At 40.5% G+C, this 12558-nt stretch overlaps 1 protein-coding gene across 1 annotated transcript in view; it reads right to left on the reverse strand.

Moving 5' to 3' along the window:
• atp1a2a (ATPase Na+/K+ transporting subunit alpha 2a) overlaps positions 1–12558 on the reverse strand; it is a 54242-nt gene that overhangs the window by 39985 nt on the left and 1699 nt on the right. The window contains exons 2-3 of the mRNA XM_083525613.1: positions 7271–7366; positions 7105–7164 (exon numbers count right to left, since the gene is read on the reverse strand). Of these exons, the coding sequence (XP_083381739.1) occupies positions 7105–7164; positions 7271–7366 (156 nt within the window). The remainder of the gene's footprint in view (positions 1–7104; positions 7165–7270; positions 7367–12558) is intronic.

Raw genomic sequence — 12558 nt, forward strand, 5'->3', positions numbered from 1 at the left:
CAAGATTTTGAGGCAGCCACACTCCAGGTGGAGTTAGCTCTGACACTGAAGTGAGTGAGGAGACTAGAGGACTCATAAGATGATGTGATAGCATCAACAATCCATCTGCTCAGGGTCTGCTTATTAGCAGGGAGGCCTCTTTTGGGAGGGCCGTAATGGACGAGCAGCTGATCGGCCCTTCTCCAAGGACCCGTCCTGTGGAAGTAGGTGTCCAGTGTGCACACCGATCAGTTTCTCCTGATCTGGGGCCTGGAATGGAGGAGGATAGAATGCCTGTATGGGATGTAACCCATATGGAGGTACAGGAAGGCACTAGCCATTCCTGGGGTAAACTCCAGGAAGAAGGGGGGCCACAGAAAGGGCCCCTATTCTCTTGAAAGAGCAGATGGCCAACAAGAATGCGGTCTTGATTAAAAGGTGCCTCCAAGTTGCCTCGGCTAGAGGCTCGAAGGGGGGCTCAGACAGAGCCCCCAAAACGATGGCCAGGTCCCATCCAGGCACTCTAAGTCGGGCCTCAGCCTCCGGGTGCCATGCAAAAAAAAGTGTTACCATTGGGTCTCTGCCAGAGATTGCCTGGCCATGGGGGCGTGATAAGCCGAAATGGCCGACACGTAGACTTTTAGGGTGGATGGAGCCAACCCCTTGGTGAACTGTCCCTGGAGGAAATCCAGCACTGAACCAACTGTGCAGTGGACTGGATCCAGCTGGTGTTTTTCACACCACAAGCAGAACAGACGCCACCTGGCGGCATATGACCTCCTCATGGAGGAAGCTATGGAGTGGAGAATGGTCTTTACCACCTCGGTGGAGAGAACAGAACCTCAGAGCTGTGCCCCCTCAGGGCTGTGCCCCCTCAGGGGCCACAGCCACAGCCTCCACAGATCCAGACAGGGGTGAAATATGGCACCCCTGAGCTGGGAAAGAAGATCTCCCAGAGGAATACCCCAAGGAGTTTGCTCGAGGAGAGCTACCAGGTCCGCGAACCATGGTTTGCTTGGCCAGCTTAGAGCTACCAGGAGGAGACGGACTCTGTCCCGGCAAACTCTCTCCAGAACTCCTAGAAGCAGCGCAATGGGGGTAAAGGCGTACAGACGCTGCCTCGGCCACGCCTAAGCCATGGCATGGAGGAGTAAGGGAGAACCAGAGGGGACAGTGTGACGTCTCTTGGGACGCGAACAGATCCACCTGGGTTTTTCCGAATTTCTCCCAAACCTGCTCCATCACATTGGGAAGCCGCCATTCCCCAGGTCTCAACCCCAGCCTCGTTTAACCTGCCCGGGGTGTAAACTGCTCTCAAAGAGAGAAGTTCCCCTGGGCCCAAAGGAGGATCTGGTGCACCAGCCTGCACAGGAGGCGCGAATGCAGACCTCCTTAATGGTTAATGTAGGAGACCACCACAGTATTGTCCGTACGGACCAACATGTGGTGACCTCTGAGGTTCGAGAGGAAATGCTTCAGTGCTAGAAGCATGGCCAGCATCTCTAGGCAGTTGATGTGCCAGCATAGATGGGCCCTTTCCACAGACCTCGGGTGGAGTGACCACTCATGATCACTCCCCACCCCGTGAGGGATGCATCCGTCATTACCATTAAGCGACGACCGGGGACTCCCAGAACAGGACATAGAGATAGGAACCGGGGATCTCTCCAAACATCTTGGGCACTAAGGCGTGACCTTAATGGTGTGAAGGAGGTTGCCCTTCCGTGAGAACCCATGGTTCCTGAGCCACCACTAAAGGGGTCTCATGTACAGCAGGCCAAGTGGAATCACATAGGACGCAGCTGCCATAAGCCCTAGCAGTTTCTGGAACTGCTTGACAGTGAATGGCTGCCCTTTTCTGACCTTCCTGACGGTGTAAGGATGGCCACAATGCGGGCAGGGAAAAGCTGTGCGCGCAAAGTAGTCGAATCCCATATGACACCGAGATAGGTGGTTCTCTCTAATGGAGAAAGCACACTTTTCCCGGTGTTCAGCCTAAACCCCAACAACTTCATGTGGGCGAGAATGACATCTCGATGCCGAGGGCCGTATGCAGATGCAGATGCCCTGATGCAGATGCCCTGATGCAGATGCCCTGAGACCTCAGGGAAATCAGAGCCGCATCCACACATTTTGTGAAGGTACGGGGTGAAAGGGCAAGGCCAAACAGAAGAACCTGGTATTGTTAAGCTTCTGCCTCCAAAGCGAACCTCAGGAACTTCCTGTGAGAAGATAGGATGGATACATGAAAGTACGCATCCTTTAGCTCTACCATGACAAATCAGTCCTTGGATCTGATTTGAAGCACAACCTGCTTGAAGGTCAGCATCTTGAACCTGGGTGCTGACAAGCCTGAGCAAACTTGCTTAAACTTTTCTAAAACCAGAACCCAGTGAGGTTGTCACTGACTCACCACCTGCTTTATGCCAAGATACACCATGTTTGCTTCCTTGCCCTCCTGAAAGCAGCCCAAAATATGATCAATGACAGTTTGGAGGTGTTAGTAGATAGGTATGTCAAACATTTTCCCTCATGCTAAGAGAGCAACATACATAACAACCTGCAGGACAAGGGGTCTCTTCAATGTATCTTTTTACTCATTATTAATGCTTTAATTGCATTACTTTTTTATTAAGTTTATTGTTATTACTTGATTAATAAACCCTTGCTAACTCATTTTTTTATGTTGTCTATGCCCCTTATTTCCTGTGTATATCACCTAATAGAAGTCAAGGATATATTATAAAAAAAATAATATATTATGCTTTTCATATACAGAAACTTTACAGTGTGCATAATATTCTTAAATACAATTTAATAGTTCAAAGTAGTGTAAATGTGCTTGTGTGTCTGTGTAACTGGTTTTCCAGCAGAAAAAAAATCCTCCTCGCTTATTGTTTGTCCTCAAGATCCAGTAACCCTACTTGATAGAGGCACTGAGAAGAGCTTGTGTCCAGTATGGTGTAAGTTTTTGACTTTTCTCCTGGCCCTGGTCCTGTATTGCTGTGTGTAAATGTATGTGATGAAAGGAAGATAAGAGTTCATGGTCTTTTCTGTTGCTTTAACCACTCTGGACAGTGATCTTTCAGAAAAGAGCCTTGGTAGCTCAGAGTCTAGAGAAAGCTCTTGGCACTCTAAGGGAGACTCTATTAAATCTGTCCTGGCATAATAAACAAAAAAAATCCACTGGTACACTCTTGTCAGCAAGTTGTTTTGTGTGAATTGTTCAGGAAAGGTTGTCTAACCCAGCCATTATGGATGCACAAGCCAGGGCACTCTTAGTGCCGGTCCCAAGCCCGGGTAAATGGGGAGGGTTGCGTTAGGAAGGGCATCCAGTGTAAAACATGTGCCAAATCAAATATGCGGATCACAAATGAGGATTTCATACCGGATCGGTCGAGGCCCGGGTTAACAACGACCGCCACAGGTATCGTTAGCCGACAGGGTACCGGTGGAAATTGGGCTACTGTTGGCCGTAGGAGGAGAAGGAGAGGAGGAAGATGTCTACAGAGACGGCAGGGAAAGGAGCAGTGCAGGAGAGTGGAGGTTCGGGTTGGTACTTTAAATGTTGGTACTATGACGGGTAAAGGGAGAGAGATAGCTGATATGATGGAGAGGAGAAAGGTAAATATGCTGTGTGTTCAGGAGACCAAGTGGAAAGGGAGTAAGGCCAGGAGCATTGGAGGTGGGTTTAAACTGTTTTATCATGGTGTGGATGGAAAGAGAAATGGTGTAGTGGTGATTCTGAAGGAAGAGTACAGTAAGAGTGTAGTGGAGGTGAAGAGAGTTTCTGATAGGGTGATGATCGTGAAGGTGGAAGTTGAAGGGATGATGATAAATGTCATCAGTGCCTATGCTCCACAAGTTGGCTGTGAGATGGAGGAGAAGGAAAGATTCTGGAGTGAATTAGATGAAGTTGTAGATGGTGTACCTAGGAAAGAACGATTGGTGATTGGGGCAGACTTTAATGGGCATGTAGGTGAAGGGAACAGAGGTGATGAGGAGGTGATGGGTAGATATGGTTTTAAGGAGAGGAATGTGGAAGGGCAGATGGTGGTAGATTTTGCTAAAAGGATGGAAATGGCAGTGGTGAACACTTATTTTAAGAAGAAGGAGGATCATAGGGTGATGTATAAGAGTGGAGGAAGGTGCACACAGGTGGACTATGTGCTATGCAGGAGATGCAACCTGAAGGAGATTGGAGACTGTAAGGTGTTGGCAGGGGACAGTGTAGCTAGACAGCATCGGATGGTGGTCTGTAGGATGGTTTTGGAGGAGAAGAAGAAGAGGAGGAGAGTGAGGACTAAAAGAAGAATAAGATGGTGGAAACTGAAGGAGGAAGAGTGTAGTGTGAGGTTCAGGGAAGAGGTCAGACAGAGGCTCAGTGGTGTTAAGGAGGTGTTGGATGATTGGGCAACTACTGCAGGAGTGTTGAGGAAGGCAGCTAGAAAAGTACTTGGTGTGACATCTGGAAATAGAAAGCCAGACAAGGAGATGTGGTGGTGGAATGAGGAAGTGCAGGAGAGCATAAGGAGAAAGAGGTTGGCAAAACAGAAGTGGGATGGACAGAGTGATGTGAAAAGTAGGCAGGAGTACAAGGAGATGCGGCAGCAGGTTAAGAGGGATGTGGCGAAAGCCAAGGAAAAGGCATATGAGGAGCTGTATGAGAGGTTGGATACTAAGGAAGGAGAAAAGGATTTATACCGATTGGCCAGGCAGAGGGACCAAGCTGGGAAGGATGTACTGCAAGTTAGAGCAGTAAAGGATGGAGAGGGAAATGTGTTGACTAGTGAGGAGAGTGTGTTGAGAAAGTGATGGGAGTATTTTGAGCAGCCGATGAATGAGGAAAATCAGAGAGAGAGAAGGTTGGATGATGTGGAGTTGGTGAAGCAGGATGTAGATAGGATTAGTAAGGAGGAAGTGAAAGCAGCGATTAAGAGGATGAAGAATGGAAAGTCGGTTGAACCAGATGACATACCGGTAGAAGCGTGGAGATGTTTAGGAGAGATGGCAGTGGAGTTTTTGACCAGATTGTTTAACAGGATTTTGAAAGGTGAGAAGATGCCTGAGGAATGGAGAAGAAGTGTGCTGGTACCGATCTTTAAGCATAAAGGAGATGTGCAGACCTGCAGTAACTACAGGGGAATTAAGTTGATCAGTCACACCATGAAGTTATGGGAAAGAGTAGTGGAAGCCAGGCTGAGAGAAAAGGTGAACATCTGTGAGCAACAGTATGGTTTCATGCCGAGGAAGAGCACCACAGATGCCTTATTTGCTTTGACTTGCTAAGTGATGGACAGGTTGACGGAAGAGGTCAGACAGGAGTCTCCCTGGACTATGATGTTTGCGGATGATATTGTGATTTGTTGTGAGAGTAGGGAGCAGGTTGAGAAGAGCCTGGAGAGGTGGAGATATGCACTAGAGAGAAGGGGAATGAAACTCAGTAGGAGTAAGACCGGGTACCGGTTTTTAAGAATAAGGGAGATGTGCAGACCTGCAGTAACTACAGGGGAATAAAGTTGATCAGTTACACCATGGAGTTATGGGAAAGAGTAGTGGAAGCCAGGCTGAGAGAAGAGGTGACCCTGAGCAACAGTATGGTTTTATGGAGAGGAATAGCACTACATATTTGCTTTGAGAATGTTGATAGAGAAGTATAGAGAAGGTCAGGAGGAGTTACATTGTGTGTTTGTGGATTTAGAGAAAGCGTACAACAGAGTGCAGAAAGAGAAGTTGTGGTATTGTATGAGGAAGTCATGTGTATCAGAGAAGTATGTGAGGGTGGTGCAGGACATGTATGAGGACAGTGTGACAGCAGTGAAGTGTGGAGTAGGAACAACAGACTGGTACAAGGTGGAGGTTGGACTGCATCAAGGATTGTGGTGAGAGTAGGGAGCAGGTTGAGAAGAGCCTGGAGAGGTGGAGGTACACGCTGGAGAGAAGGGGAATGAAAGTCAGTAGGAGTAAGACAAAGTACATGTGTGTGAATGAGAGGGAGGGCAGTGGAGTGGTGCGTTTGCAGGGAGAAGAGCTGGAGAAGGTGGAGGAGTTCAGGTACCTGGGGTCAACAGTGCAAAGTAATGGAGAGTGTGTTAGAGAAGTGAAGAAAAGAGTGCAGGCAGGGTGGAGTGGGTGGAGAAGAGTGAAAGGAGTGATTTGTGATAGTAGGGTATCTGCAAAAATGAAAGGGAAAGTTTATAGGATTGTGGTGAGTCCTGCGATGTTGTATGGATTAGAGACAGTGGCATTGAGTAAAAGACAGGAGGTGGAGCTGGAGGTAGCAGAGCTGAAGATGTTGAGGTTTTCGTTGGGAGTGACGAGGATGGAAAAGATTAGAAATTAGTTTATTAGAGGGACAGCGCATGTAGGATGTTTTGGTGACAAGGTGAGGGAGGCGAGATTGAGATGGTTTGGACATGTGCAGAGGAGGGACATGAATTATATTGGTAGGAGAATGCTGAGGATGGAGCCACCAGGTAGGAGGAAAAGAGGAAGGCCAAGGAGGAGGTTCATGGATGTGGTGAGGGAAGACATGCAGGTAGTTGGTGTAAAAGAGGCAGATGTAGAGGACAGGGTGGTATGGAGACGGATGATCCGCTGTGGCGACCCCTAATGGGAGCAGCCCAAAGAAGAAGAAGAAGTTCAGGAAAGGTTGTCTATGGGATGGACCATAAGATATTTGCAGTTTTTGTGGTCTCATTGATAATCCAGTTTACTGTTACTGTTTAGGATTTACATTTGACATTCGTCTGCCAGCTTCTTTAATAAAAAAACACATTTGCTGCATTTGCATCTGTCTGTATATATCTGTAATATATATCTGAAATATATTAATTCTCATTTGAGATGAGTAACAGTAAAATCTAGTATTAATTCATAGCTTCTTGTGAGGACCATGGTAGATCAGAAAACATGTTATATTCTTGGTATTCATTCAGGGTGGGTACTTGCTTTCCAGCTGTGGTTCTTAATTCAATATCCACTGTTTGCAAAACAGACACAGCATTATGAATCTCATATTAGTTAAAATAAGTCATGGTGCATTAATCTAGACTATAGCCAATAGCTTCAGGATTTATTTTTTTATATTAATGAAGGAATATCACTAATAAAAGATAATCTTACATTAAACAGGTCCACTTCATAGCGAGCAGACAACTCATCCCGAGAGAGCTTATGATCATCCTGCAACAAAACACACAAATAGTGGTATTTAATTTACTTTTTACACAGCGTGTAATGTACAGGACATGGCTGGTTTTTGGCTGGTGGGAGTAGGACAGTTTCTCACCAAAGTTGACTCTTTCTTAAGCTCATCCAAATTTTTATCTTTCTTTTTCTTCTTTCCATTGTTCTGAGGAGCCTCTGTGCTGATATCATATCCGACCTGATATGCAAAAAAAAATCATTCTGTTAAAAGTTTTTTTATTGGCTGAATAGGATCGTATCTCTTTCAGAATCACATTCTGTTATTCAGGAAAGTAATTATCTTCATAGGAACTAATTCAATCCATACAAAACCATAATGTTATAGCAAATTTTCCCAATGAGGATGAATAAATCAAGCTTCTCTTGAATAAAAATTTTAGAGTAAAGACAGATATTTAATTTAGGATTCTAAATGTGATTCTGAATGTGTTTATTTTAACCTATTTCTTGTCATTGCGTGGCTTTTTCAACCTACCACTGGTGTATCATTTCACCACGAGACAGAGGGAGTCCGTGATGTAAACATTACTAAGAACAGAGACATTCCTGATCACCTGATTATCATCTTTTCTCTGCTTGTGTTCTATATGGTAAATGTCCAGCCTGTATACATTCATTAGGTAACAACATTTAAAATTATTTTGTATTAATATATGAATATGATGTAAGGTCCAGTTACCAACATGACACTAAAGCAGTTAGTAGTAATGGCTACTTTTTAATTAAGTACATGTCAAAGCCCATAATTCTTTACTTTAACTTCAGTGAAAAAATTTAAAGTGTAAGTGTAAGCGCTTGTAAGAGTTATCTAGCATTTCTTGAATGGCCTGCTTTTATTTTTGGATTTCTTGTGCCCATTGACTCGTGTAGTTCAATGTACAAATTTACACTGTTGCAGGCAATTACAGTACTTATATGCTCAATCAATTAATAAGCTCTAGGAAGGGACTGCAGGTTTTCATGGCTCTAAAATGAAAACTTAATAAAAATTTAATTGTTTTTTTTAACTGATCTGCGTAATTATTTTGGTTATCAGAATAACTGTAAATAAAAAATTTATATAAATATATATTAAGGCTTAAATATATATATATATATATATATATATATATATATATATATATATATATATATATATATATATATATATATTAAATAAAAATAAATAAATATATATTAAGGCTTAAGGCAAATTCATTTTAACGGCACTCATTTTATTAATGCGCGATTAATGCAGTGCACATTTCTGTTGGCAATTTTTATTACACATATAAATAAATAAATATAAAAGAGGTAAAATTAAAACCTCCAATGCAGCACACATTTATTTTCGACATTCTTTCTTTACTCGGATATAAAAAAAAACATTATAAACTCCACCAAAGATTTTTTACAAAACAATACACATTTGTTTTAATGATGTCCCAAGTCCTATATCAAGTAAAAATGTTTAAAAAAAATGGCATGATGTACACATTGGCCCAAAAACCCTTTGGGGTCGACAAACGTGCCAGTGTATTTTGTGGCATTTTTTCCGTCATAACGTTCAAACAAACTTACATTAAACTTTATTGATCGTACAGATAAGAGCAATACATCATTTTAATATGTAAAGGGTAAACTTTTATGTGTATAGACTCATAATAACACCAAAACTCTTTGCTCTTGTAAAATAAAGAAAAGAGACAGGGTCCGTCTCAGTCATCTCACTGAACACATAAATAAAACAACCTGAATCTCAGTGAATACTTGCCTCACAGTCATAATAAATATATGAAAGCTCAAATGTCTACTTTTTTACTTTTAAATTCACAACCAATTCACAAACAAATATTACCTGATTATGTAATTCACATGAAAGTTAGAAGAGGTAGAGTTTCTCTGGTATCACTTTATTAAAACCTGTTAGACTTCGGCACAGATTTGGGGACTCACAGCTGAAAATACCCTACCTAATTTAAAATGTTAACAGTTCCTGATAAAAGAGGGCTACATCTTTAAAAAGCCCACTATATGATGAAGTACCGTAAAAAAAAATCCTAAATAGTTTTTTTTTCTTCATATATAAATACATGAAATCAGTAATGTAGCAATCCAAAAAATGTCTCATGAGTTAATATTTTTAACTGAATGAAGATATCATAAAAAATTGTATTCCTACAAACATTTATCTGAGACTATGTCTGCCCCAACCCACCCCACCCAGCCCAAATTTTAGGACTCACAGTTGAAATGCCCTACCCAAATTAAAATGTTAACAGCTCCTGAAAAAAATGTGCTACATACACAATTTAGATAGCTTTTGGAAAGAAAACGCTTTGAGCTTTACTGTCCATCATCAAAGTTGATATTGTTTAAAAAGATAATAAGTTAAAGATGATGAAGTCCCATGGATATACATTTCCTGCATTGAACATTATTTTTATTTCATCTATCAATACATTAAATCAGTCCTGGAGCAATCCAGAAAAGTACCTATACATATATTTAAAACATAATTACGGTAAAACATTTACAAGAAAATTTTGTCTTCATGCTCTACGTTGAGTAAGGTTTTACTAATAATAAACATACATTTGCATATGTATGAAAGGGTGTGCAAACAGTTGCAATCAGTGTATTGTAGTGTTTTACTTAAAATGATCCCGATTTTTTTATATTTATTTTATTTCTCTCGATTTTATTTGTTGGAAGATCACATAAAAGATGTAACAAGTCTGATATTGATGTTGTTAATTCTTTATTTTTGAAAAACCTGCAATTTCATAAGGGCATGTAGACTTTTTTCCTATAATCCACATATAGTGTCCCATAATGATAGTGATTAAAATATTTTTGTGTAAAATATTTTTGCAACAACACTTGAAATTAAGTTGCCTTAATTAAGGTGCCTCCTCAGGATTCCTCGTTGCTGAGAGAGTTTCTGGAGTGGTAAATTAAGTTGATTGTACAACAATTTAATGGCACACACCTCTCTAACAACACAAAAACCGAGCCATTAGGCCTGAGTTTTTACATCTTTCAGCAGGCATATATTTAGTCAAAAATAGGCATGCAGGAAAATGGCATGCAATTTAATTGATTCTGAGAAAAACCAAAATGTACAACACAACTTAATCGCACATTTCTTTTCTATTTAGTGATTAAAAATGATTTTTCTTTTATTTTTTTTATGTCTGAGTAAATAAAGGACATCTTGAATAATTGTGTGATGTTTGAAGGTTTTAATGTTGCCTCTTTAATATTTATTTATTTATAAAGGCTTGCTCTGCATTAATCACGCGTTAATAAAATTTGTGCTGTTAAAATAAATTTGTGTTAACGCGTTATTTTATGCTTGATCAGGGGTCGGCAACCTTCACCACACAAAGAGCCATTTGGACCTGTTTCCCACAGAAAAGAAAACACTGGGAGCCACAAAACCCTTTTGACATTTAAATTGAAATAACACTACATGTAACGTTTTTTTTTGTTGCCTTTATGCTATGTATAATCAAACCATAATGTGTTGCATTTATGAAATCAATGAACTGCAGAGAGAATGAAATTACATTTCTGCATGCAACAAAAAAATTTTTAACTCCTTAAAAAAAGACATTGGGTTGAAGGTTACTTTTAAGTAAAATACTCAATGTCTATTTGAGTCCTTCTTGTATTTATGAAAAAAACGCCAAACATAAATTATCCACCGGCAGCAAACCAAAAATGCCGTCCTCTTCTGTGTGTCGTCAACCAAAGTTTAAGAAGTCGCGTGCCGGTGGGTGGCGCACATTACCGGTTGTGACGCATATGAAGAGCGACAAAAAACTTTAACACGTTTTATTTAGATTTTACAAGATCACCAAAATCTTCAAATTTAGAATTACATTTTAAAAACCAACGAACTAAAATAAAATACATTTTAATTAAATACTCATTATTTATTTTCCAAAGCCATAGGGAGCCGCAGAAGAGGGATGAAAGAGCCGCACGCGGCTCCGGAGCCGCGGGTTGCCGACCGCTGTGCTAGATAGAACACGTTATTATATGTATGTATTGGGGGTGTATATATGTATATTACGGTTCGGTACGTACCTCGGTTTGTTAGTCACGGTACAGGTCAGTTTTAGTACAGTTAGGGGAAGAAATGCAAAATATAAAAATGTTTAAACTTTTAAAATAAATATAAAACTTTATTTATTAACTCAGTTTATTGTAAACATTTGAACAGTTTACATTTAGAAACCATTTTTAGATAAAATGCCTGCTTGTTAATATAATATACAAAATTATATTTTATAATATTTCATAAAAATAAAATAGAATACAATTAATGCAGTACACATTTTTAAGTATCTTAATTAAACTATGAAATCAATTAAATTGATTAGATAATGTAATAAATGGAAAAAATGTATTATATAGTTTACATTAGTTAGACCCCATTTGGTTAATACAGATTAATACAGTTAATACTTCCTAGATATATCTCCTTTTAAGAGAAATTCTTTAAGCTGGACATAAAATGCTAAAGAATCCATAGTGTTAGCGATAGCCGCTAGTTACTTCCTGGTTAGCGGCTAATGTAGCGCTATAGATTCTTTAGCATTTTCATGCATGCGCAAATATTATTTTCGGTAAAAAGTGAGTAGCCACAGTGACATCTTCAGTTGTTTAATAAAAACAATAAGAAATGCACTCAAGGTGCGAGGCGGAGACTAAACAAACATTCTGGCCCGCCATTTACTAATATGATTGTAACTATGTTCCGCATGTAAAAAGTATTGCATTCCATTTACATAAACAGTCGTTGCCTTTTTATGGTTATGTTTATGCCACAATGCCAACACACATTTCTTTTATGTTTATTTTTTATGTTTATGTAAATAAAACTCATTCTGGTTGAATTTTAAGATAGCAGTGATAAGATTTAAAGACAGAATTATGCATTCCATATGCATAGCAATTAGTGTAGCCAACTGACCTTCCTGCATGTTTTTGGGCGGTTTAAGGTCAATTAAAGAATGCAGAGGTAACCCAAGCAAAAAAGCTCATAAGGAGATTATGAATCAAGACTGCACTGCATTTAAGCTGGAAGGTAAGAGGATGTCTGAGGAATGGAGAAGGAGTGTGCTGGTACCGGTTTTTAAGAATAAGGGAGATGTGCAGACCTGCAGTAACTACAGGGGAATAAAGTTGATCAGTTACACTATGGAGTTATGGGAAAGAGTAGTGGAAGCCAGGCTGAGAGAAGAGGTGACCCTGAGCAACAGTATGGTTTTATGGAGAGGAATAGCACTACATATTTGCTTTGAGAATGTTGATAGAGAAGTATAGAGAAGGTCAGGATGAGTTACATTGTGTGTTTGTGGATTTAGAGAAAGCGTACAA

Source organism: Silurus aristotelis, assembly GCF_946808225.1.
Source record: "Silurus aristotelis genome assembly, chromosome: 22".
Lineage (NCBI taxonomy): Eukaryota > Metazoa > Chordata > Actinopteri > Siluriformes > Siluridae > Silurus > Silurus aristotelis.